Source organism: Salvelinus alpinus, chromosome 32 (genome assembly GCF_045679555.1).
Source record: "Salvelinus alpinus chromosome 32, SLU_Salpinus.1, whole genome shotgun sequence".
NCBI classification, from domain to species: Eukaryota; Metazoa; Chordata; class Actinopteri; order Salmoniformes; family Salmonidae; genus Salvelinus; species Salvelinus alpinus.
In genome coordinates, this window is record NC_092117.1 from 24,517,860 (window position 1) to 24,545,313 (window position 27,454).

At 42.1% G+C, this 27,454-nt stretch overlaps 2 protein-coding genes across 15 annotated transcripts in view; one reads left to right on the plus strand and one right to left on the minus strand.

Annotated features, from left to right (window-relative positions):
• Positions 1-223: 223 nt before the first annotated feature.
• Positions 224-22,758, plus strand: LOC139562200 (reticulon-1-A-like). Of its 11 annotated transcripts, none has more exons than XM_071379647.1 (10): positions 583-1,474; positions 5,310-5,342; positions 6,340-6,393; positions 6,906-8,732; positions 17,108-17,315; positions 18,432-18,570; positions 19,700-19,769; positions 20,135-20,181; positions 20,795-20,853; positions 21,816-22,758. In XM_071379647.1, exons 1-10 carry the CDS (start codon positions 979-981, stop codon positions 21,859-21,861), a joined length of 2,979 nt encoding a protein of 992 aa, XP_071235748.1. In that variant the 5' UTR covers positions 583-978; the 3' UTR covers positions 21,862-22,758. The 11 variants fall into 11 exon arrangements, with proteins under 11 accessions (XP_071235755.1, XP_071235748.1, XP_071235749.1 ...); XM_071379650.1 differs by lacking the exon at positions 583-1,474 and adding an exon at positions 1,656-1,773; XM_071379648.1 differs by lacking the exon at positions 5,310-5,342 and having other exon boundaries at positions 599-1,474.
• Positions 22,759-23,125: 367 nt separating this feature from the next.
• LOC139562199 (echinoderm microtubule-associated protein-like 6) overlaps positions 23,126-27,454 on the minus strand; it is a 126,308-nt gene continuing 121,979 nt past the window's right edge. For all 4 annotated transcript variants that reach the window (XM_071379646.1, XM_071379643.1, XM_071379645.1 and 1 more), the window contains 4 exons: positions 26,513-26,616; positions 25,625-25,778; positions 25,244-25,344; positions 23,126-25,070 (listed from right to left, as the gene is read on the minus strand). In XM_071379646.1, the coding sequence (XP_071235747.1) occupies positions 25,046-25,070; positions 25,244-25,344; positions 25,625-25,778; positions 26,513-26,616 (384 nt within the window). In that variant the 3' untranslated portion in view covers positions 23,126-25,045. The remainder of the gene's footprint in view (positions 25,071-25,243; positions 25,345-25,624; positions 25,779-26,512; positions 26,617-27,454) is intronic.

Below are 27,454 nucleotides of genomic sequence, written 5' to 3' on the forward strand. Positions count from 1 at the left end.
ATTTGATTGGTGTATGTGTAGGAAGAGCTGCTGTCCAGCCAAGGATTAAATAGTAAATTAAAGTGATGTAAAAGTGTTCCATAAAAACTTAACTTTGTCTCATGCAACTGTAATGTTAGGTCATCCAATGACTGTCTGACATTACAACATGTGTTCCTGAAACTATGGTTCTGATTGGAGATGCTGTTCCTGAAACTGTGGTTCTGACTAGAGGGAGTATGGGACACACTCTTTTCACGCCACTTTGATACAAAGTGATTTTCGTAGCAGGTTAGGTGAGCATTTTCCCGAACCCTAACTCTTTTCCTAACCATAACCCCAGTCTCCTAATCTGCTGTGTAAATGTTTACCTGCTACGAAAAAGTCACATCGGTATCGACGTGGCATGAAAACCATGTTTCCAGAGGGGTGAGTACAGCTACATCCAGAAGTTACTTTCTCGTAGCAGGTTAGGATAATTTACGCAGCAAGTTAGGATAATTAACGTGGCAGGTTATGAGATATAGGTTAAGGTAATGGAAAGGAAAAGAGTTAGGTTTCATTAAAATTCTCTGTCACTTCCGGTCGTAGCTGTACTCCCTCTAGTCACAACCCTGAACTATTTTGGCCAACAGTGCAAGGTTTGAGAAAGGGGTGTTAACAAATTCAGCAATTCCCCCATCTACTGGGCGGGAACAGTTTACTTTTACAAACACTTATTGGTCACAGGTGGCATCGCTCAGGGTTATTCGGTAGTTATTGGTCACTCAAATCTTGTTTCTCGGTTTCAACATTCTGGTAGGACGCATGAGAGCGGATTGTTCCGTGGCAGTGGTCGTGGCGCATTTCTGTTACTTTTGTTTATTCGGCTCTTGAAGGGAGTCAACGAGCGTATTTTATTGTTTGTTAGAGGTATTTTGGAATTTTTGAGTGTAGTTAGTTATTTTGGGTACTTGCCCTCCAAAATATTAACTTTTTACGCAGATAACCGGCAATTAGATGGAAGACAGTGAACAAGGAGTATCGTCCACAACTCCGTCCGAAGACGAAATGAGAAGCTACAGACAATTCGGGAATCATTATGGCAACGAGGCCACAGCTAAAGTTGGAAACGATGATATTGTAGACTTAGTTGGTGGAGCACAGGATGCTATTGAGAGGCACATGGCTTCTTGCCCCGATGATTTAAAAGAATTTACGGAGGAAGCAAAGGAACAACTGACAAACGAGGTGATTTCAGATATAACTCCACCGGATGAAGAACAGGAGGAAGAGGTGACTGACACATTTTCAGAAGCTAAACCAGTGATGTTCAATCCTTTGGAAGCTGACTACTTGCCAGAACTCATAAGGCCAGATCCCCCAAAAGTAGCTCAAGAAAAAGCACCAGCCCCAGTAGTAGAATCCACTCCAGTGGAAGCAGCTCCAGTAGTAGAAGTGCTCCCCAAAGCGGCTCCAGAGAAAGAAGTGATTGCGGCTCCTCCAGCACCATCCCGTGAGTAGTCAATTATTTTAAACGTTTTAGACAATCTGGTTTTGTAACCAGTCTCTTGGTAAAACATTATTAAAATAGTTAAGAAAACACAAACGTCTATTTGCATATTCATTTACCGTTGACTAGCTAGTTAGCTATTTAACGCTAACTAACGTTGGCAACGTTAGCGTAGCTATGTGGGATTGCTGCGACAACCATTTTTTATAAAGCAAATGTGTGTAGCCAGGGCATTGTGGACGTCTCGAGACAACAAATCCCTGGCATTGCCATTGGTGTAGTTCGAAACGCCAAACATGCAGGTAGAGTTGGCTAGGTAGCTAACGTTTCTGAAGTAAATGTTTTATGGATGGCAAATCACGCGAGGTAGCTAGCTTTATGACGATGCGGCCCACCTGTGACAATCATCAGCAAGAAGGTAGATAACTAGCTAATATAACGTTATGGAACTGGCAGAATTGAGGTACATATTTCAACAACTCCCTAAAAAAAGGTCATACAACAGTGTGGTAATTTTAAATGGCATGCAATGGTAACTAACGAGAAGATAACACATTGGGTCATAGATTAATTCTGAGACTGTCATGCTCCGACCTGGTTTGTGTTTCCGCTAGCCTATATAGCTAGCACGCGCTATTTTGACTCAGTCAAGATGGCTTGTATTAGTCGTAACAAAGGAATCATCTTAAATCGACCACTCCCGTTTTAGTTGTTTCTCCCAAAATAGCCAAGTTACTTCAATGAACGGTAACTAACGTTAGCTATCTAATGGAAGCAAGCTAGCGAACGTTATTTTTCTGATAACATTTTTCATCGCACGATGTTTTTGTTTTTCACACAAATCTTCCATCTGACCCTTCTGGTTAATGTTATTAACTCGCAACCATTTCGGCTGAAAAACAACATTAGTTGGGAGCAATGTTTGTAACTTGGTTGGCTAGCTAACTAACCACTTTCCCAAACATGTTAGGCAAGACAGTCAGGGCGGGGTTGGGAGACCATTACATTAGTTTCAAAGATCTGGTTGAGTGACTGTCCATTTAATTGGTTTAGGCCCTGCTATTGTCTTCGGACTAGCGAATTCTCATTTTGGGAGGACAGGCATGCTTTATATAGTCTACTTTGGTTTCCTGCAATAATTTGTGTAGACTTGTTAAACAGGAGAGATGCTAAAAACGTTCAGGAAATGGGCCTACTGGCTCCGACATGCCTGGTGGGTTTGCTCCCACTGTTTTGCTGTGTATTGTAGTCTCCATATCCTACAAAGGGCAAGTAGAGATAAGGGAATAACCCCCTACCCCACCTCTGAATGCTTCACTCTATACCACAACAGCAGCTGGGTTTGTCAGCTACCAGGGCACTGATTCATTTGCCTACTTTTATATATTGGCACTGTGTTGGTGTAGCCAACTAGCTCAACTCCACAATGATTTCATCCAGAGTATATTGTGGAGACTAGAGTTTTTGAAATAATCCTTCGACTCGCTATGCCGTTGATACTTCATAAATGTATAGTCTTAAACCCTTCCAGTATATCTGTTTGTCCTCTGTTGAGTGCCTTTCTATGTTTGCTTTATTCCATACTTTTTAATTAAATGTTAATCAAATACAACCACCAACTGTTTCCTTGTTGTGTTTTAATTGGCCATGCACACTGTTGCCATCTTAGAGCAACAGAAATTAGGAAAGTTTGGTTGTATTTTATTAACAAGTATGGATTTCAGCAAACAATGGCACACAACAACAGGGGACCAACATAGGTACATAGTAAGGGTTTAAGTATTTACATGGAAGTATCGACTGCAATGCTCTAGTCTTCGCACAACTCTATGGATAAAATCATTGTGGAGTTGAGGTATCTTGGTTAGGTGATGTAGTTGCTATGGTATCAGGTTAATTAGACCTCTGTTTCTTGACAAAGGGCGTGTTCTTCTGTATGTTATAGTAGGGAGTGTGTTTTGACAGCAAACATTCATTGGGTGTTTCTTAATATGCATACTACCATACTCCACACTCTCACGCTTCGACCACACTGACAGCATCACTGCGTGAAGTAGTATGCGACATCATCTGGATATGTACGCAACAAAAGTTCAACATTCACCTTCTACAACCATTTCTGTCAAGCCGTTTACGCATACAGTTTGACGCATATTTTCGGTTGGATAAATCCAACGTATGCACCACATCGAAGACACTGCCTCTGCAACACAATGCTGTAAGTCAAATGCAGCGTTTCATTGGAAATTAATGTAATTCTGGTGTACCAAAATGCAATGACGATGTCGGTGTGTTTGAAGCATCATGCTCCAAGTGACTTCTCCGAGGACGTTCTTGTGAGGACAAGTGTATAGAAGGCAAAGAACATAACATTTGAGAAGCACTCACATTCTCCCTACTTTATTACCTCACACATGCTGCACCTCCCCATTCACTGAACCTTCTTGCAGCCAGGACAATGTCAATAAAGACAAGATATACACAAAGAAAATGTTTACTTCATAATTATCAGCTAGCTATATGTGAATCATAATAATCTAGCTAGCCAGCTAGTTAAACAGCCAAAAATGTCCTTAAGCCTATGTTACGCAAGGTATATGCCAATTCTTCGTGGCTAGCAGGCTACATATGAGATGTGAAGTCTGAGTTTTTCTCTCGCTTCAGCTCAAATAATGGCCAACATCGAGTTCAAGAAATGGTGTCCTTTTTACGTGGCTGCGTGACATTTCTCACCATACTTTTAGTTGAAGCTTGCAACAAGTGGAATACGCATCCGAGAAGTGCCCTCTGTGCTCCTTTTCGCATACTTTGATTTGAACTCATGCTTCAGCCCTCCCGTGCTACAGATTGCATGCTCGAAGCACAGTAGTATGCATATTGAGAAATACCCATTGTGTTCTTTGGCGAAGATAGCAGCAGGTAGAAGATTATCCCTCTGCATCTCATGTCGATGCCATGCAAGAGTTTTCCTTCCCATTTAAAATCAGACACCACCAACAGGAAGGCACCCTTGTCATGTCTCATACTGGCTTGACTAGAGTTAACATGACTTCCATTGCAGTTGTCATACATGTAGCCAGCACATCCGACCTCGGATTGCCACACACAGAATATCCGCCTGTGCAGAAAAGCATGAGATTGGACATCAGTATTTCTTGAGTTTTCCCCTTTAGTTAATACTATCAATGTTTCGCTCTACTGTGGGAAATGTGGTCTAATAAGCGTCATATTATCCACGTTCAGTGTAATACTCCGAAACAAAACGAACAATGCCAAACTTAGTATGCAAAATTAACTGCAAGAGATTTTCTTGTAGGCCGAGAGCGTTGCATTGACAGGCACTGCTCAGGCCTGTACTCTACACCGACCGGTGCGCCATAACCAATCAGAGCTGCAGTAGGCGTATATGCAAATGATCATTGCCATATTTGGATCTGTGCCATTCACTTTGAACTGGACTGTGTTTAGGCTATGTATAAGCAGTCCTGGAGTAGATGTGATGTAAAGTGGTTTCTTGCGTCAAACACATTTTCAGTCACCACCTAGTGGATAAACGGGTTAATGTCAAGCTCTGTGTGTGTTTTTAAAAAGTTTTATGGAATGTAGGAAGTTTCACAGATTTTTCACAACCTTCAAGTTTGTGCTCACCAGACCTGTTAGTGGGAACATTGGTCATAGTGAGGAAAGTGTTGGCCAACTTTTAGGGTTCCACAATACACTATTCAAGCAAAGTCATTGCCATAAAGGCATATAGCTTCTGCAGAACAGGTGGACAGAAAATTCAAGCATCTTGGATTTCATTATAGCTAATGTATAATGTCTATTGGTTAAATTTTAGGTGTACTTCAACGTTGGAACCTAGACAAGAGAGGTAACTGGCCTGGAACTGGTCTCATCTGAATAATCAATGTAAAACATTAATTTTGTAATATGAAAATATTGCCGGGTTTTGAGTAAATGCTTGATCTCTTTTTTTAATGATTTATTCAGAAGCGTTGTTGATTGCAACTCGTGAGTTTCAATTGTTCCTTTCATGATCATTGAATCAACCAAGTATGATTTTTGTTTTTGACCTTCTGAAATATTCCAAGACGTCTTAATCGGCAGGCAATTGAGAATATTGAAATTGTGGTGATCTGGCTGAAATTTAGCTCATTGTATTGAAATTACTCAAATTACAAGATTTATGCAATTAAACATTTCACATTTTGATTAAATGGTCTTGATTTGAATATGTGCTCTTTCTATGTTTTTGCCAACTCTCACCTAATGCTCTTACTAAGGTATGTCAGTCACGGATATTAGGCCAATGTCTTAAACAGTTGGGCCTAATATCTCCAATCAAGGATTGAATGAAGGAATACAGTTTAATAATACTCTAGACAAGAGCCTGAACCACTTTTTTGCTACTTCGTTTAGCAATGCAATAAGATTATTGACATTAACATTTTGTGTAATATTTGTCATGTCGTTTGTCCATTGACCATGTCCATTGGCTAGATGGCACAGGCAGTTTCCCCTTTTTATTATAGGAAATGATTGAAAATTGTATCTGTTGGGTTATTTTTCACTTGTTCCTTTTAAGAAGAAAAAAATCTTCATTCTGCTACATGAAAAGGGAACTTCTTCTGTATTTCTGCCAAAAATATGACAGTCTTCCCTAGCTTTGCATGGCTGACATCTATTCCTGTCTTGTATGCTCTAAGCTGCCTTTACAGAGAGGGTGTCTGCAATGTGTCCCACTGTTAGGATCTGGTTCACATTATTGTGGTCTTGCTTGAATAACCTTCTACTCTGGTGTAAAACTTATTATCCTCCTCTCAACTACTGGTATTGTCCATTTCACACTGCTACCGTCTCTCTTTCAGATGAACATTTCCTTCCTTCTACTCCGCTTCAACCTCTGATGCAATTCCCAAAAGGCAAGTTCTCTTTGCTGGCTGTGTCTTTGCCCTCCTGCATCTTCTTTTTCAGTTCGTTCCTTTATACCTGAATTACATTTTGACTGTCTGAAATGCATGCCAAGTTTAAGGAATAGTTTTCATAGGATTTGCATTTGGGGGGGGGAAAGTATTTTGTTTGTATGGTCCTGTAATTGTGAATCCCTGTGACCAAAGTCCACTTACTGTAGATATGACAGAAGAAACTAACTTTATAGCTACAAATTCATGAGGTTTATAAGTGATGATTCCCCTCATTGATTCCGTCCATGTTGTGACTAAATTGACACATTACACAGGGTTGTCTTAGAAAAAAATATGTTCATAACTGGTTTTGCATCTTTCGGCATGCCAGACAATACCTCTGAGATTTATCTGATGGGAATCACCACCTTACCTCTGCAGAATGCTGGCAGGGCTTGCCCAGCATGGCTTGCTAGCACTGAATGAATGGAGTGTGTCTTGATGTATTGCATTTTCCCTCTCTACTCAAGAACTTGGGCAGAAGGGTGATTCCCCTGCTCCCATCTCCCCCCTCTCTCCTCTTCACTCTCCTGACTCTCTGGAGGACCTCTCTTTGTCAGAGAGTCCAAATCCAACGTCTGCTCCATTGGGCTTCTCTTCTTGGCCTTCTACTGAGCCTCCCAAAATACTGACCAAGGATATGCCTTGTGATGAAGAGGGTAACACCAGATTAGGCTTTAAGAACGATGAGGATATCGTGAAAGGGTTAGAAGCTGCTTCCTACACTCAAAGTGAACATGATCAAAACATTTGCTTGGAGAGAGATGTAAGGCCCAAGTCTCTTTGTGAAGACAGTGGGGTTGTCTCTCCTGAAGAGCAGATTTGTAGCTCAGTCAGGTCTGCTACGCCTTCCCAGTCCCCCCAAAATCCCCCGATGACCCCTGAATCTTACATTGCACCTGCCTCCTCTACCCAAATAGAGCACTGGGATTCTCCATCCCAAGCTTCTCAAGACAACACCAGGGCCTCCATGGATATGTTCTCCAAGGACTCAGCCTCCAGAGGCTCCTCTGGGTATGTGCCAGATATGCATGGCCAACCAGATGATGACTTAATGTTTGAGGTGAAGAAGAATCCATTCCAAGGCTTCTCCCCTGTAGCAGATGATGGGTTCTCCCATTTTGGGGATACCACTTCTGACAGCATGGCAGCTAAAATGTCTGAGAGTCCCACCCCAGACCTGGTCCAGTATGGCCAGGCTGGAGACTCCCAAGATGGCAGCCCACCATCATATTATGATGAGACAAAAACGTACGTGTCTGTCAAGATGGCTGCGGACTCGCTCATGGAGCCACTCAATCAGTTCTCAACCACCCCAAAAGAGAGCGAAGACTCTGCACCTCCATCTCTCCCAGATATCTTAAAGCCCTTCCCTCTGAACCCTGACAAAGTGGACTCTGGCTCTTCTGAAGGAAGCACTGAGCCGAGCCCTGCTCCTGTCCGGAAGATAGTTGAGTCACCCACTGTCCCTGTCACTCTGTCAGCCACAAATCCCTTTGCTTTCGATTCCAAAGCTTTACTGCTAAAGGAGCTGACTGAGGAGACTGAAGCAAGATTAGCGGTGAAGACTGAAGATAAAGGCTATAGTGCCTTTGACCTTGTAAAGGAGGCAGGGACCACACCCCAGAGCAAAGAACCTGTCCAGATAGAACAAAAAGAGTGGATGTTTTCCAGTCAAGATTCACCCAAAATAGTGAATAAATTAGAGCCTCTTAATATCCAGACTAGAAAGACCCCTGAAGATTCTGATTCTGAGAGTCCGTCCGCAGACTCTCTGTCCCCTGTTCTGGAGGCAATGGCCAAGAATCCTGCAAGTTTCCAGGTGGAGACTGAGAAGGATGACATGAAAGTGGAAGATCAAGAGGCGGCAGAGGAGAACTCTGAGCCTGAAGTCTCCTCGGAAGAGTTCGAGTTCATCGAAAGGCCCCCCAGGGGTGTGATGGATGAGTTTCTAGAAGCATTTGATGGTGCTAAGTTTGCCAAGGCACCAGAGCCAAGTATGGATGATGATGATGATGATGATGATGACATGAGCTTTGGGCTGAAGGGTGTGACGTCTGCAAATGTAGCCCCAGATGTTCAGGAAGAAGTTCCCAGTCAGAGCTCTTACCTCCTACTTACCCAGAAGGGTAAGGCAGACCTGGAGAAGGGTAAAGCCTACCTGGAGAAGGATGATATCAACGAGCCTGCGTCTCAGGCCCCTCTCATCCACTCGCCAGTTCGCGAACCAGAGATGCTCGCTAAGGACACAGAGGGCCCCAAAACTGCTAAGATGCCCAACCTGAGCACAGAAGCAGGTAATTTCCGCATGGAAGTTCATCACCATTGCATTGATGCGTCGTCATTTCACTCTCCTTGGTCGTTGTTTAGCTCCGCCCACAATTTTTTTCATGTTTCTCCCATGCACAGTTTTCACGTCTTTTACATCACCTTTCTTCTCTACCTCGTCCCTTTTTACATATTTTTTATTAACCATTACATTTGTGTGTGAGCATGTGTTGGCATGAGATTGGTTTCATGATCTTGGTTTTCATATTCAGTAGTTAATCCCCCCCCCCCCAATTAGTAAATGTCAGTGTCTTAAATCTTGTCATTGTATTTTGCAATCTATCCTCTTCATGTGGTAAGTACAGAATTAATTTCTCATGACTTCACTGTACAGAAATGGAATATAAATGTGCGATTGGGGGGGGGGGGGGGGTGTTTATGTTACAAAGAGATTACGTTAAAAGGACATTGACATGACACAGAATATATTTATAGGAAGTGACCTAGCAGTGTATAATCCCATATCTCATTAAGGTATATCATACAATTCAGCCATCTAGTAATATTTGAATGCCTGTGATTACGTTTTTCATAATACACCTGGTCAGAAAATGAACTGATCTACAAGGATTCATTTACCTTCTGGCCAATGGGGCCTGGTAAGAACTGCCTCGCACGTGGGTAGTCACTAGTTAACACAGCCACAAAGTGATAATTATGGCTAAACACCCATTTCTACAATTTATCTACTTAAAATGTTATTTTAAACTTAATCTTATACCTAACCTTACATTAAGACCAAAAAGCAAAAAAAAATTGGTAGCCAATTTTGACTTTGTGGCTGTGGAATCTGACTTTGTGGCTGTGTTATCTAGTGGAAACCTCACATGAAACAGGGCGTGGCAGTTTGCAAGCCTGCCTTTGTCTTGCTCACCCCCCAGTGGTTTTAGTTTGCCCAGAGCTTTTTGATCTGTGGAATTAGATTACCTCTGTCTGCAGTCTAGTTTTAGCCCTACTGAAAATAACCAGAGATATGAAGCTGAAACTGTAGACCTCCTTATAGGCCTCATAGCCTTTGAGCCCCCATGTCCAGATGAAAAAACCAGCTCAGTGAAAAGGGCAGTGTTAAAGCAAAACTATTCCAGATGTTTAGTACGGTTTACCTCACTGGGGCAGTGCCCTTCAGATACAGTACTTTAGTACGTATTTTTTTTGTTGCACGATTGCTTGAAATAACAGTAATAAAATAAATGAAGATGAAAGCAATAGCCTTTAGCCTTTGCAGATGAATGGCTCAGTTGTATCTTGCTGGTTATTTACCCAGTGATGCACACGAGGCACCGATATCAGTGTACAGAGATTTATTTATCTGATTGTGACATTGCTCTGAGCCAGGCTGGCGGGCCCCAAGACAGTGTGCGAGGAATCTCCCTCCCTGCATTGCGACACCAGCCGATGAAGAATAGAGCTTGTCAGCAAGTGTTCTCTTATTTGTTCGACCGGATATGCAATACCATCTGAAACATCACCACCCCTGCCATCTCATTCGCAAAACCCCGTTAGTGAGATTGTGTGTTCGAATCCACATAGATCTGTAGTGACCGACCACACTGTATGATTAATCATTCACCCATCTTCTTTCTTCAGTATGACTACACCCTTATTCTAGAAAAATGAACCTTGTACGGTACCTGCTATTGACTCCAGCTCAAGTGCTGAGCGTGAATATACATTGGGGAGCTGTGATCATTTGTCAACTCTCTGAAAGACTTAATAAAAACACTAACGCATTATGAATAATTTGAAATGATAATTAGGTGTAAACCTAGGCAGACATTTAAATAAAATGAGCGGTGCCCTCTGGTGGACTAATACAACAATCACAATTTTCTTATGTGAATTTCGACTTCTGATGAGGTTTGATTGAGATGACCAGATGTGTTAATTGTTTGGCTGATTGATGATATGATACAGTTTATGAAGATGTGAAGATGTGATAGACAGTCTGTAGTCTAGGGATTGTCTATCTAATCTATGCGTTTGTAGTAACTACATAGAACTTTGGGTGGTGTACGCCGTATACCCGCTAAAAAAAAATTGTTTGTGTGTATACGCCATATCCGTTATGTATAACAACAAAGACATCATGCACAAAGTAGCCTACACAATCGCAAAGCATGTGAAATACTCTATATATACAAACGTATGTGGACACCCCTTCAAATTAGTGGATTAATCTATTTCAGCCACACCCGTTTCTGACAGGTGTATAAAATTGAGCTCACAGCCATGCAAACTCCATAGACAAACCGTGGCAGTAGAATGGCCTTACTGAAGAGCTCAGTGGCTGTCAATGTGGCACAGTCATAGGATGCCCCCCAACAAGTTAGTTTGTCAAATTTCTTCCCATGTCAACTGTAAGTGCTGTTATTGTGAAGTGGAAACATCTATGAGCAACAACGGCTCAGCCACGAAGTGGTAAGCCACACAAGTTCACACAACGGGGCCGCCGAGTGCTGAAGTGCGTTAAAATAGTCTGTCCTCTGTTGCAACACTCACTACCAAGTTCCAAACTGCAACATCAGCACAATAACTGTTCGTCGGTAGCTTCATGAAGTGGGTTTCCATGACCGAGCAGCCTCACCCAGGCCTAAGATACCTGAGCTGACAAGGTAAAAATCTGTTGTTCTGCCTCTGAGCAAGGTAGTTAACCCACTGTTCCCGGGCGCCGAAGATGTGGATGTCGATTATGGCAGTCCCCCGCACCTCCCTGATTGAGGGGTTGGGTTACATATGGAAGACACATTTTAGTTGAAGGTATTCAGTTGGACAACTGACTAGGTATCTCTCTCTTTCACCATGCGCAATGTTAAGTGGCGGCTGGAGTGGTGTAAAGCTCCCTGCCATTGGACGCTGGAGCAGTGGAAACGCAGTCCGACAGACGAATCTGTTTGGCGGATTCCAGGAGAACGCTACCTGCAACGAATGCATAGTGTAAAGTTTGGTGGAGGAGAAATGGTCTAAGGCTGTTTTTCATGGTTCGGGCTAGGCCCCTTAATTCCAGTGAACGGAAATCTTAAAGCTACAGCATACAATGACATTATAGAAGATTCTGTGCTTCCAACTTTGTGGCAACAGTTTGAGGAAGGCCCTTTCCTGTTTCAGCAAGACAATGAATGAATTGGAACGCAGACTGTGAACCAGGCATAATCGCCCGACCTCACTAATGCTTGTGTGGCTGAATAGAAGCAAGTACTCGCAGCAATGTTCCAACATCTAGGGGAAAACAATCGAAAAAGAGTGGATGCTGTTACAGCAGGAAGGGGGAGGGGGGCAACTCCATATTAATACCCATGATTTTGGAATGAGATGTTCAAAGAGCAGGTGTCCACATACATTTGGCCATGTAATGTGTGTTAATGCGAGCCACTCACACAGCCTAGTTTCAGCGGAATATCATCTCAGGCAGCAAGAGCGCGCAGCTGTCAACTGGTTGTCGCATGGAGTGGCTCACAGAAGAATGACATCGGTAGCTGGTAGGGTAGATAGGAAAGATGTTTCAACTTATCTACCAGTATCTAATGAAAAGGTTTGGTCCGTGGTCTTGGTTGAATCTATTCTATCAATCGGGAGTGCATATGTTTTGCTAACTGCCATCACATGTACACTGTAGGCCTACATTGTTGTACAGAAACACTTCTAGCCAAACGGTCTCTTTCTAGGTGTGCAACTGAATTAAATGGCAACTTCACCCTCCCAAAAAACGATTTACATTTTTTCCAGACCTACAAAATGGTCTATATGGTTTAAGCGTTTTTATGGATTTAGAACATCCAATTTGTCGCTTTTGTCTGTAAAATGTGATTTGAGAGTGAACCTGAAAAAGCGAAAGGGAAATACACAGGGCACCTTCGCTGGGCCGTTTGGGAATTATTGGGCTAAATTCGAGCATACCTACTTCTCCAGGCACCACTATACCACTGGGTGGAGTCATCTACTCACTGATTTGTCATATGTGGTGGGGAGGGAAAAACACGTGTACATTTGCACAAGGGGAGGGAGAGTACCTCTCTGGGAGAGAGGCGGGGGAGGTTTATAGCTGCTGCGTCAGAGCATTAGATGTTTTCTGTGCTAGCAGACAGTCCGCTGACCTCAGTAGTACACCCTGAGAGAAGGGGCGAGAGGGAGGGGAAGAGACAGACAGAGAAAGGTAGAGCGAGACAAGGAACACTGCAGTCTCACAGGAGGAAGGTTTGGTTGTCCCCCCCATCTTCCACCTCGGTCCCCACACCCCACCCGACTGCAGGCCAACACACCGCACGCTGTCTGGAATGCCCTGCTGATACCTACATAGCGTCTCTATCATGGAAAACGGAAAAACTGAAAACGGAGACTCCCAGCCTCCGCCACAGTGGAAAGACAAGGGTATCCTTCTTCCTTATTTTACTGTTGCGGCAACCTATTCAAGTTTTTTATTTTGCCATGATGGCAGGGTTCTATAGACATATTTCATTTGTGGAATGAAAAGTAGTCCATTTGTTTTTAGATGGTAGTTATTAACAATGAGCAGGTATTGTGGACATTCATAGGATGTTACTGGTAATGACTTTGGTAGTTTTGAGTGGGTTGTTGGTTGCTTGTCCTATCCAATCATGCAAATAATTTACTCTATGAATGAGTAGCCGTCCGTAGATATCCGATTGTTGGTAAGAGGCACTCTTAAAATGCTTTTTTCACCCTCTGGATTGCTGGCAGATGACCTTTGGTCAGAGTAGTGCTGACGGGAGGAAGTCTGTCCAAAGGTGCATGGTGGGAGGAGGGGCGTTAAGCGAAAGTGAGATTACATTGTCTAATGATTCCATGCAGCCTGGAGGTGACTCACCAGTGCACCAGGTGTCTCTTGCCCAGGGGTCTCTCTAACCCCTCTGACAAAAGTGCATGCTGAATGCAGGGCCAGCCTTCAGCCCTACAGTTTGCTGAGGTGTTAGAAAGGTGTATAGAAGTCAATTGTTCAGCATGTGCAAAACAGTGGTCAGTAGCCTCCGTTTTTAAATGGATTCACATTTAACCTATATGGCAAGCACCAGATGATCCATGTGGCTTATGGCAGAAGAGGTCTTCTAGTGTTTAACAGGCCCAGCTGTAGCCATCTGCTTTCAGTTTAGACTGGGACATGGGTTGCCTAAGCATCACACTGGTGCTGTGGCTGTGCTCATATCAGCTGATGTCATGTGCTGCTGCCTTTGCATCATTCTGGGATGGAGCATGGCAATCGGCACACATTGCAACAATGGGCCTCTGTCAACTCTATTTGACTAAATGGTATGTCATCCATTCTCGCAATTACTATCTGGCTGAGCACTATCAGTAAAGCATAAAAGAGGCACTTGGCCACTTTCAGATAAGGTAATGACATTAGTGTAGTAGTTTTAGTAGGCAAGCATAGGTGGCCTGACATCTCACACAATTTTTCTGTTGCTCTGTTGTTCTCTACATACTTTAGTCTGCGACTGCCGTCATTGGACCGTCTCCAGCCGTTCTGGGTATCAAACTCAATGGCTAATTTACGAACCGCCGCATTACCAACGTGTGTTCTGGCTCTGGGCCGACCCATTGGTTTCTGGACCAATCAGACTGCCCGAATATTTTCGCATTCGGTGAAGGGTCGACAAGGTACTCTGATCCAGACTCCAGTGGGTGTGGTGTAGCCAAAGACAATACTGTATGAAGATGGGCAGAAACTGCATTTCCAATAGAAATCCTTTATCACACTTGTAGGCGATGTCATGGCGACGTTAGCTAGCAAAGCTCATGTGTAGAAACACGACATTGGGTCTAACAGTTGTCTTGCGGCGAACTGCTCATGTGCAGTCTGTCAAATCAGACACTCCTTTGAGATTACGTTGTTTTTTTACCAAAATGAAAAAGTGTCAGTTTGTCACTTTCACGGGGTTGGAGTAATAACATGTTCAACTACTTAACTAAGGAAGAATTTTTCACTTCTCGCATTGACTTTTCAAACCCCGGCCTGGTCTGTTTAGCAACCGTTTCCCGTAAGTCTTGTGATGTAGCGCCCCTAGGTTTAGAAACTCTGTAGCGTTTGGCCGTAGCTAGCCTACGCTAACATCCGGTTTTCAGGGATACAGTATTTTCAACATGACTTCTGTTTCGCTTGTAAAACGGAAGTGGGAACTCCACTCTGCTTCTTTCTACGCCTGCCATGTTAGGTTAGGCCGGAGCAAGGAGTCTGGGTAGCCAGGCAAAGCATAGGCCTGTTCTTTTTCTTTGAATATGATAGGGTGAATTGATTTCCATTGGGCATGTATTCTGATTCTAGAGTTTGACTGGTTCCAACTGGGGCATTAGGGCTACAAAAATATGTTCTTACTAACATGAAATCACTGTCAGACACTAGTTGCTAAATATTGGTCCACAGCTTCAAATGGTTGTATGCAATACTTTAAATAAATTGCAAACTGCCTCTGGTGGTCAGTTTCTGCATTTGTTGGATTATGGGTTTGTTACTCCTAATTTTATATTTGATGTGGCTTTGTATGTCTGCAAGATGCACTGTTGTGTTGTTGTTTTTAGCTGGTCAACATTTGCAGAGTTATGTAACATTTACCACACCTACTACTCCCCAATTTTCATTCTGTGTTGAAACCAAATTATTATTCATACAAAGATTTACCACACTTCACTCGAATTGTAGAAAAGCTAATTCACATTTTTGCATTCGTCATGTATTGAAACGTATTATGGGTTAATTATTAAGGGCTGAGGCGCTGCAGAGCTGCGCATACAATTAGACCTCAAATCGACCTAGCAGGAGGTGAACTGCCTCGCTCTCCCTCGCACAGCTAAGCTCGGAGCTGGTGCTGAATGTGAGGAGGCTCAAGATGGATGCCAAACGGGGTTAGTGCTGTCATGCTCTTGTTTACAATGCTGCTTTTTTCATATCACATTTATATTCGATTGCATTGCCATTTTTAATTTACCACTTTGCTTGACAAATGCTTTGGTGGGAGGCAGATGCGTAGTAATCGAGCTGTGCGTGGCACGCTACTGACGTTTATCTCTATGGGGGCTACACTGGGCTGAGAACGACATGGCGTTATGGACGATTCATGACTATGTCCCTGTTTATCTATATTCCCTATGGATATATTAAAGACGAGTATATATACGAATATGGAGATGTATACGGAAGGACTTGATTAAAACATGGCGTGTTTATAGGATCAGATCAGCGTTGTTGATGATGCGTGTGCTATTTTTAGGTCCTCATGCTAGTGCATGCTTACCATGTGTAGCTAGACAGACACGTTTGGACTGAAAGAGCCCCCCTTCACGTTTTTATTGATTGCACGTTAGCTAATATTGCTAGCAACATTATAGACAAAGGGCCACGGTGATGAACATTTTGGGGCCGGCCAGCTAACCGGCTAAGGCTAATAAGATAGCTATGTATGGAAAGACATGTAGCCAAGCGTGCTAAGTTAGCTGCTAGCTAGCTTAAGTTAGCTTTTTATTTGCCCAAAACCCTAACGGCGTCTCCGCCCAAAACCCAACACCGCAAGACGTGGTCCATTTTTAAGCAAAGGGTATTGATTGTCTGACTTGTACCTCTGATGTGATGCCTCTCAAGAACCATTATGACTTTTGACAGTCAAGTGTGTCCCTAGGCTGACTAAAGCTGCCGGTGCTGCTTATGGTCTTGGTCCTGCAGTGTTTTTAGGCGTTCGACTTCTTTTTAATTGTCAGCTGTATGATCATATCATCAATTCAATCACATTTATGCAACAAAAGTCGTTGCTTTGGTGTCAAGTACTTGATATGATTGTCTTTTTGGGCAGAAACTTGTCAAATGTGATTTAGGTTTTCAACTATAAGCTCATTCATCACTTAAGCCATTTGACATCTGGCAGCCTGCTAAGTCATCTCACATTGCAGACTCAAACAATGTCAGCTTGCTGGCTAGCCTACGTTTTGGAAATTCATCAGCCAGTAGGAAATAGTATTTCACATCTATTGTACACTGACCTGCTAGGAACTCCTGGTGAAACACACGCATGGGTCTGTCCTGCCCCCAGCTCTGTAATTTTTGCCATCACCCAGTCTTCACACAGAAATGGGCTCTAGGCCAATAACATGACTCCTATGAATGGACAATTACCTGCAGTGCTATACTGGTACAGCAGTAAACTAAAACACCCAGGGTTTCCTTTTATATAAGTGCACGTATTCAGACATGTGGCTAGGAGCTAAGATTTTCAGAGATTTCTCTCTGATTCATCCCGTCTCCACATCACCGCCATGATATAGCGTAGCATAATTTTTTGAAAGGAAGCCCACAGTTTTGGGCTTCCAGCAGCTATCTGACCTTGTCCCTTCTCCCCTGCAGTGGTAGAGCTCCTGTACTGGCGCGATGTCAAGACCTCGGGCGTGGTGTTTGGCGCTAGCCTCTCCCTGCTGCTCTCCCTGACACTGTGCAGCATCGTCAGTGTCTCCTCCTACATCGGTCTGGCTCTCCTCTCTGTCACCATCTGCTTCAGGATATACAAGGGGATCCTGCAGGCAATCCAAAAGTCTGACGAAGGGCACCCATTCAAGTGAGTAACCCACTTCTCAATTTACACCATGATGTATTGCAGACAACATCCATATATTCTATTACATCATACATGCCTTACTTCCAAGGGGCAGATTAGGATGCCTAGCAGAGTAACTTTGACGTCTCGCGTACATTTCTAATACCGCCGCCTTGTGGGCCCATTAGAAGAATATGAAAGGGGGATACCTAGTCAGTTCTCCAACTGAAATGTGTCTTCCGCATTTAACCCAACCCCTCTGAATCAGAGAGGTGCGGCGGGCTGCATTAATCAACATCCACGTCTTCGGGGAACAGTGGGTTAACTGCCTTGCTCAGAGGCCGAATAACAGATTTTTACCTTGTCAGCTCGGGGATTCGATCTAGCAACCTTTCGGTTACTCGGCCCAACGTTCTAACCACTAAGACCATGGAACGGTGATCAATATACCAAGGAAGTGTTTCCAAAGAGTATGCATCTATACAGGGTTTTAGGATAATTCCATTAAGTCAATTCAGGAATTGAATTTCATTTAATTGACAATTGGAACCACACATGTTTTAGGAATTTGCCATTTGAACATTAATCCAGCTACTTGGCTAATTGACAGAGATGATTCTGTTGGAGTACAACATTGACTTGAAAGCTGTTCAGGAGAAGTGAGCATCACTTGATTTGATGGGTTGCGGTAGTGGATGTATTCTCAGCCATTAAGGGAGAAAGGGACGTGGCTCCTATTGGAGAGTAAACATTGCCACTCAGTCGCACAAACAGAGCTGCTACTCATGTTATCCCCGTTCCTGGCAGTGGCTCAAAGCCGCCTTATGAGTTCTCACTAACCACTTGTTAAGATTTGAATTAGCTGGGATTAAGATTACAATCACAATGACTGGTGCTCAAAGTCATAACTAAGCTGGTTCTTGGCTTCGCATTTAAGAAATTAATCTACCATGCAAACAGAAAAAAGCGAACTATTCTCCTCGACAACCTGTGTGGGCTACAGAGGTTATTGTAGACCCTTCACCCATGTTTTGTGATTACGTTCTCCGTATTGTTATTAGTGTTAAGGCACCATATTTGGATTCAGGATTTGTCTTGCAACATACGTAGGTCGATCGCTCATGTTTCGTCTTGCAGGCTGTACCTGGATCAGGATGTGGCTCTGTCAGAGGAAACTGTCCATAAGTACAGCGACTGCGTTCTGGCACGGTTCAACACAACAGTCACTGAGCTGCGTCGCCTCTTCCTGGTTGAAGACCTGGTGGATTCCCTAAAGGTGAGTGTTTATGCAACTGAAGATTTTAAGGATGTAGGCCAACCTCCTGCATGAAAATATAGTGCTTGTATAGGAGGTACGGTCACTCGTGACCTGCAAACCCATATTTGATTTCAGAATTGGTTAGGACAATAATAATTGACAACCTCCTGCTATTTGTGGAGCCCTGCCTTAATAGCTACTGACATTTCAGCTGAAAACATTTGCCCTTAAATCTGATCACGTTCACATGTAAAATGAGTGGCTTTGAGCTTTCCTTTCATTTTGTCCATGTACAGTCAGGCTGAAGTAGGTGACCCCCCCAGGGTGTCTTAAGGGGGGAGACAGCAGCTGTTGAGCGCTATAAGGTTTCTACATGCTTGTCAACACCTTCCAGTTCAACTCTTGCTCTGTCCACTGCTAAGGCCACTCCAGCCCCCTCCTCCCAACCTGTCTGCCCCTCTCTGTGGGTTGGGGTGTCTTTGGTCCTAGCTCGACCTCTGTTAGAGCAGTGGTTCCCAACTCCGGTCCTCGAGTACCAACAACAGTACACATTTTTATTGTAACCCTGGACAAGAACACCTGATTCAACATGTCAACTAATCATCAAGCCCTCTGAGTTGAATTGGGTATGTTTGTCTGGGGCTACAACAAAAATGTGCACTGTTGGAGGGTACAGTGAATTAGACCTCTGCCTATTCAACAGAGCCATTGGCTACATCGATTTAGGTTTATTAAGATTCATGAAGTGTCATCTATTTATTCCGTAGTGTACCCTGTGAGCAGAGAGAAATAGTGACATCGTAAACCTCTGCCAAATGTCGTAAATAAACAAAATCACTTTGGCTACACCACTATGACCTTATTTATACATTTGGGACAAGGTATAAATGCTTGTTGATGTTTTGATTCCAGGTCAGTCCATTTTTAAAGTGGGGCTATCCACCTTGCATATTACCAAATAAGGATGCATGTGATCCTGGATTACGTCTGCAAAGTACCTAGTGTCTGTAAATGCCATAGGAATGAATATGCTACATTGTGGGAAATTGTTATAGAATGTCTTTGCTAATCAATATATGGTCTCCTACATATTAGCATAGCGTTTTAAACACAATGAAATAAAACCTGTCATTCTTCTCCCATTCAGTTTGCTGTGCTGATGTGGATTCTCACCTATGTTGGTGCCTTGTTCAATGGACTCACTCTCTTTATTCTGGGTAAGATGCTTTATAAATGGTCATTAAAAACTTCTAAAGGCATTTATGATTTGTTGCTATGGTGCCTAGGGAAGCAGTATCATGTGATTAGCTCTGTAATACTCTCTGGAACAGGCCTAAGCTGGGTTTATTTCAGGATACCATGTGAGTCTGTATAGAGACAAAGTGGTTGACTGACAGGTTTCGGTCTGACACCCATTATAACCGCCAGCTTCCTTTTTAAATAGTTTGACATGCATCTGATCCACCCTTCAGGGTATAAAGGGACATGCCCTCAAGATACTGTTTAGAGATTGCAGCAGAGCAAGGTTGAATAATGCCTCCTTGTTGTAGAACATTATCTTATTTTTCCCCTCTCCCTCCAGGTCTGGTTGGAATGTTTAGCTGCCCTATTGTCTATGAGAAGTACAAGGTATGAGCTGATTAATGTATGAACTAAACAAGTTAATGTGAAGGAATCATAGAACACCCACAGCTCTCGACAGTAACCACGATCCCCCACACCTCCTAGACAGTAACCACGATCCCCCACACCTCTCGACAGTAACCACGATCCCCCACACCCCTCGACAGTAACCACGATCCCCCACACCCCTCGACAGTAACCACGATCCCCCACACCCCTCGACAGTAACCACGATCCCCCACACCCCTCGACAGTAACCACGATCCCCCACACCCCTCGACAGTAACCACGATCCCCCACACCCCTCGACAGTAACCACGATCCCCCACACCCCTCGACAGTAACCACGATCCCCCACACCCCTCGACAGTAACCACGATCCCCCACACCTCTCGACAGTAACCACGATCCCCCACACCCCTCGACAGTAACCACGATCCCCCACACCCCTCGACAGTAACCACGATCCCCCACACCCCTCGACAGTAACCACGATCCCCCACACCCCTCGACAGTAACCACGATCCCCCACACCCGTCGACAGTAACCACGATCAATTGACTTCATAGCATTATACCTGAGCTTTTCACTAGAATTATTGTTCTTTTGTTTGTTTTAGGTACAGATTGACCATTACGTCGGTATGGCCAACAAGCAGGTTAAAGACATTATTGCAATGTAAGTAAATACCAATGGACGAAATAAAAAATATATTGGCATTGTCTTCATGAAGAAAAGTAGGTATCCCAAAAAAATACTTTCTTTCAATAACCATGTCAATTGTCGAGGCCCAAACGTTGTTGTGAAGTAAGTTAATACTGGGGTCAAAATGTAAATATCTTGGCTGTGATGTAATCGGACAAATATGAATCTTTCAAGTATTGAAAGTGTGTATGGAAGAGGAATGTGATTGAAGCCCTTTAGCCTTTTCTATTAATGACAGTAATGGGACAGTGTTAAGGCATGCACTGTGTTGCATTCCAATGTCTTTCTGTCAGGAAAATACAGAAATTAAAACACTTATTTTACGTATCTGAATAATTTGATTTTATGAAATTCAGTGGCAATTAAACGTCATTATTGAATAGTTTGGAAAAGAGTAGAAGAAATCTGTGACATGAAATCCCTCATGTTATACCTCTTAAACATTTTGTGCACGTTTTTGTTCATCAGACATATATTGCATAATTTTACTGTTAATAGGTTCTGCAAGAATTATATTATTATTGTAGACAAAAATGAAAGGTGTACAAGTGTTCCACTTGACCGAAGTAATCCAAACAGTGTTTACATGCACATTTTATCAAAAGGTATAACCCACCCCTTGTATTCAATTAATTTTAATTCAAAACCAGAATTTAATTACCTGAACACTTGTAATATCTTCTATGAACCTTTGGCTGAATGTTTATAATTACGCTTCATATTTTTTTTCAAGTTGGTATTGTGTCATTGTGACTGTCGTACCTTATTTGGTTTTTACGTATTTGCACTCCTGCCTACATAATAAGTAGGCTATATTGAATTTAAGTGTTTTCTTGAGGGCGTTTTTACTCAGAATTAGCTTTCTTTTTGTTTTTGTTTTAAAGCTGCATATAAACATGGTCTGTAACTAAAGCTGTGCCGCCTTTCACTTTCAGGGTGCAAGCCAAAGTCCCAGGACTGAAGCGTGTGAAGGCAGAGTAAAGAAAAGAAAATGAGCCCATCCCTGAGACTTCCTATGAGAGGGTGGAGGGCACTGGGCGGGGGGGGGGGCCCATGTACCCCTGCATAACTGCTATTTTCAGTTCATAATTCCTTGTTCCCTGAAACACCCTGGGTTATGTTTAAAAATATATATATTATTCACCAGCTCAAAAGTGTTCCCAACTTTTGATTAACTAAATTGAACATGCTGATCTATCTGGCTTAAAATGCTAGTTTGTGTGAATATGAAGAAAGAAAAAAAATAAGGCATATTATTTTAATCTTGCACTTGGACCTGACCAGTGATGCGTTTTGAAATAAAATTGTGTTCCATGAGCTGGTTCATCTGTTCTCTCCCTTGATGCAGTGTTCAGAAAATTGGAATTGCATTGTCTTTTTTGTAATGAGGGAGGGTTAATTGGTACCTTTGTGCTGTTTGTGATTTTACTGTTTTATTGATAGACTGTAGTTTCAAAGCTTCTAGCTCTCTTCAGTGGCTATTGAGTGTGCTTGACACAAGGTGTTGACGTGTGTCATTGTGCTTGACGATGGTCTTTAATGCCAGCAGGGCGATAATTCATAGCACTTCATGCGTCTGAGTATTTCTAGCTAGAAACATTTAGAACTTTGAGAACATTTTAATCATTTCACCTCATGCAGCTGCCTATTTAAACTCTGGAAGAACACGTTTACAAACAACTTAAGACAAAAAAAATGAACATACCATCTGTGGACCCAATATCTAAAGCTGCAAAATTATGTAACATTGAAACTTCAAGCATTGTTTATGCAAGTAATTGTGAATGATACTTCATACAATTGTAATGAACTCTTACGAGAACTGTTTGTGGAATGCATTGTGAAATAGAAACAATTACAATAAAGCTTATAGATGAATTACTGTGGATGTTTTCTCTCAGTAGGCAAGATGGAGAATTTTGAAAAGTAGCCAAGGATATATTTACAGAAACTCTATGCCTAAAACAACCCCATTGTCCTATAGGAAAGGATGTCACTAACATTTTCCATCCCATAAGAATTGACTGTATGCTGAGCTGTTCTAAATAGCATGTAGGAATGTTAATACATAGTAAAATCTTCCAGTAATATGTCTGTCAATTTCGTAACTCCATTTTTTTATTATTTCATAGCCAGTCTCAACTATTAGTCAGTGAAATTACATTTAGCAGACGCTCTAATCAGTGATTTAAGAATACACAAAGTGAAAGGAATGTTTGGAGACTGGAAAAAAAAGCTCAATCCCTTGAGTCATACCCATGTGTTTATGGACAAATTCGGTATTCTCATTTAATCTTTCCATACACTTAATATTTGCACATATACACTCACAATAAATTGGTATAAAACAACATTGTCAATCATACGATAAAATCTCACCACAGATGTCATTTGATTAAAAAATAAATTCATGCATTTGAGCATTTTTTTGTAATTTACAATATAATACAAATAAGTTTACGATATCGAGACAATCTGTCTTGTACAAAAATTAAATGAATAAAAATATGTAAACAGGAATCCATACTGCTTAAAGATTGCACATATAGTAACATATTGCTGCCACACTGCTAGCTAAACATTAGTGAGATTGACAGGCTAAAGACAGCAAGGCTAAGGGCGCTATTCATTCTGTAAAGCTGAAGTGTTACACATTCCGCAATAGAAATGTAAAGGTAATTTCTGAGCAGACATGTGCAGCGTTTACCGTGAATGCCGTCTCCGCTAAAGCGGGTACATTGCTTTTAAATTTCAATCACGCTGTAAAACTGAATTTCTGTGAGACGACTAAGAGTTCAACAGTAGACCAAGGCCTGGTTTGCCAAAAGCATTTTAGCCTTAAAATGCTTTTGGGAAACCAGGTTCAGGGCTTGAGTAAGACTGTATAGTCTGCTTTGGTGTGACAGGTCACTGTCTCCTGGACTGTCTATTTCACTTAGCCTTTTAGCACTGACTTTGATAAATACTTTGAGGAAAAATGTACTCGATACGATTGTGACGTCTCACCTAACTATTTTAAGATGAATGTAAATCGCTCTGGATAAGAGCATCTGATAAATGTAAGCCACCCCGTTGAAATCCCTTAGTGGTAGTGAATGTTGAAACATACAGTAACGCTTCAGTGTACTAGTTCTATGAACATTTTTGTTGAATCTTTTCACAATGGTTATATGGAAGCATGTTTCACCAAGATATTTCACAAAATTATTTTGACAATAGTTAAAAGCATTTTAAAAATGCTTCCTAATTTTTTTGTAACTATCACAAGCTGAAAATTGATCGTCAGATCACAGTAACATTTAAATATTTTCAATAGAGCTATTATAACTTACTATGTTACATCATCTCATCATACTTTGGATGTTGTATGCATAAACGGCAGCAAACCAATGCCCCTTTCTGCATATTGAATGAGAAAGTTTACAATCGAATAGCACCAGAGGTGTACAAATAATTTCAAACGTGAAACTGCAAAAAAATAACACAAGTAGAAATATTCATAAAGGCACTTAAGGATATTAATACTTTCAAATGAATTATGGGGGGGGATCTTTTATCCTCTACACTGGCCAGGATTTAGGGCTCTATTCAATCTATTGCTGTAGTGATACAGATTGCACAATAGAAGTTAAGGTATTTTCAGATTGAGCCGACATATGCAGCGTTTACTGTGAATGCAATCTCCGCAAACGTGGGAACATTGCCTTTAAAAGCTGCATTGTCAACAATGTGCGATTTGATTGAATCCCAGACATGATCAATCGTTTAATTATAAATCAATAGCTGGCATGGCAACCTGCTTTCATGTGTCCTTCATTGAAAGCAGATGTGAATGTAAACACTGCCATTTCTTGTTAGGCCAGAAAGTCAAACATTTTCTAGTGGCAAAAAAAATCTACTTCAAAGTGGTTTCCTGTTAGAAAAGGAGCTACCTGCTCTGCCTAATGCTTAGACTTGAATTAATAGTACAGTGATTAGCGTATTGCCCATCCCCAGGTGTTGTTCTAAGGATGGGGAGACAGTTGCAGGCAAAAAGGTAGACCGCAGCCAGACACTTGAGGCTTTGGGATCCTGGCTGCATTCCTGTCGGAATCCAAGACTTACTGCGGTGGGCTAAGGAGTCTGGGTGCATGTTAGTGGATGGTTGTGGAGAAAAGGCTCTGGTTTACAGGCATTTCCACACAAAGACACTAAAAAAGAGGAAGACAATACAGCAGTCAGTAAAAAATCAGACCTATCTGGAGTACAAGATGAGCTGTGAAAAATTCTAATGCAAATCACTTGTGAATGTGCCTATTTATTGTAGAGTAGCTTAAACGTAATGAATCTGACATGGTTAAACCCGGTAACAAGCTCTGCATACCTGCTGTCGTCTCCTCCAGTGCTGATCACATATTTATCATCATAGGAGAAGCGAATGTTGGTCACGTGTGCCGAGTGCCCAAAGTAACGCTTGTGTTTGGCCTGCAGAGGATCAAAATAAGTATTAAACACTTTTTTTTTTGTTTTTTTTTTTGCTGATGCTCTCATCCAGAGCACTTACAGGAGCAATTAGGGTTAAGTGCTTTGCTCAAGGGCCAATAGTTTTTCATCCAGTCGGCTCGGGGATTCAAACCAGCGACCTTTCGGTTACTGGCCCACCTCCCCACTTGGGAGCAGCCCCAGCCAGCAGTCTGTGTTCTATGGCTTCAGTAACTTTAAAATCTATCACAGTGATGTTGTTGAGAGGAAGTGAAGCACTCACAAACTTCTCAGTGCAGGGGAAGTCGAAGAGCTTGACCAGTCCAAAGTCGTCCCCGGTGACCACGTTGAGGCCAGCATGGGAGACACAGGCACAGTTGACGTCAGCCTTATCAGCATTCCGTGGCCAGATCCCTAGCACCTCATCTCCCAGGATACTGAGAAGGAATGAGAGAGAGGAGCCATTCTCAGACTGCAGAATATGCTGAACAAAACCACAGGCCTGCCAGTACTGAGAGGACATTAGTCTACCAAAGAATATCCTTTTAAATGTTCCCTCCAAGTCAACTGAATTACTATATAGTACTCTTCTCAGTAGTAAAACATATGCAACATATATAAAACATTTAAAAAGATTCCTGCATACTGTAAAAGATCTCAACCAGACATTTGTTTTTCTGTACATGTTTCAAAATAAGTATGCTACGGTCTATATGCAGAATGTATTTTAACCCATTAACCTTGGGGAGAGTGATGTTAGAGGAAGTTTGGGGTCTATTCATGAGAAGTGAACAGTGACTGCTGTGCTGCAGAGAATATTGATTGACCTCCATTATTCCAATGATCAATAACAGACACCCAAACACAACTACAAAACAACATGTCTAGGTGTGCCCACTAAACTTCCGTACACAAACGTGCCCAGATGGCTTCAACTAGCCTAAAGCTCAAAAACAAGTTGAACCAGCAATGTCTTTGTACCGCTTCACCTTGCATTCCCATATAAGTCCCTAACAGAGTGAGATGTTATGTTTAGCTTCCGTTGTTGACGCCATATCTCAATAGTGTTACCATGCAGTATTTGCATTCTTTACTGAATATTGATCTCAGTTTGATTTTGGAGAGTATGTGAGTTTGATTAAATTCCAGTGACTACAATGAATTATTCTACCTGGTCCAGGTGGCCCAGGTGATCCTGTCAATCACAGTCTGTTCTGTTACCATTTTCCCAGAAGGCATCTCATGCACCTGGCGCTTATAGTTTCCTGTGGACACCTGTGGACACACAGCCAGTGACACGTCAGAATACACACTCATGCATATGCACACAACCAGAGGTAAGGATATTGTAACTGTCTGAAATACATCAGTCATCTAGTGTACTGTGCCTTCAGAAAGTATTCATACCCCTTGACTTATTCCACAGTTTGTTGTTACAGCGGGAATTCAAAATGGATTAAATGCATTTTTCACCCTCACCCATCAACACACACTACCCCATAATGACAAAGTGAAAACATGCTTTTAGAAATGTTTGAAAATGAAATGTAATTTACATACAGTATGTATTCACAGCCCTGAATCAATCAATACATGTTGGAGTCACCTTTGGCAACAAATACAGCTGTGAGTCGTTCTGGTGGATCTAAGAGCTTTGCACACCAGGATTGTACAATATTTTCCACATTCTTTTAAAAAATGTATTCAAGCTCTGTCAGGTTGGTTGTTGTTGATCATTGCTAGACAGACATTTTCAAGTCTTGTCATAGATTGTCAAGATGATTTAAGTCAAAACTAACTAACTAACTAGCAACTCCAGTGTATATTTGGCCTTGTGTTTTAGGTTATTGTCCTGCTGAAAGGTGAATGTGTCTCCCAGTGTCTGTAGACTGAACCAGGTTTTTTTCTAGGATTTGTCCTGTGCTTAGCTCTATTCCGTTTATTTTTATCTTAAAAAACTCCCTAGTCCTTGCAGATGACAAGCATACCCATAACATGACGCAGCCACCGCCATGCTTGAAAATATGAAGAGTGGTACTCAGTGTTATATTGGATTTGCCCCAAACATATCGCTTTGTATTCAAGACATAAAGTTCATTTTCTTTGCCATATT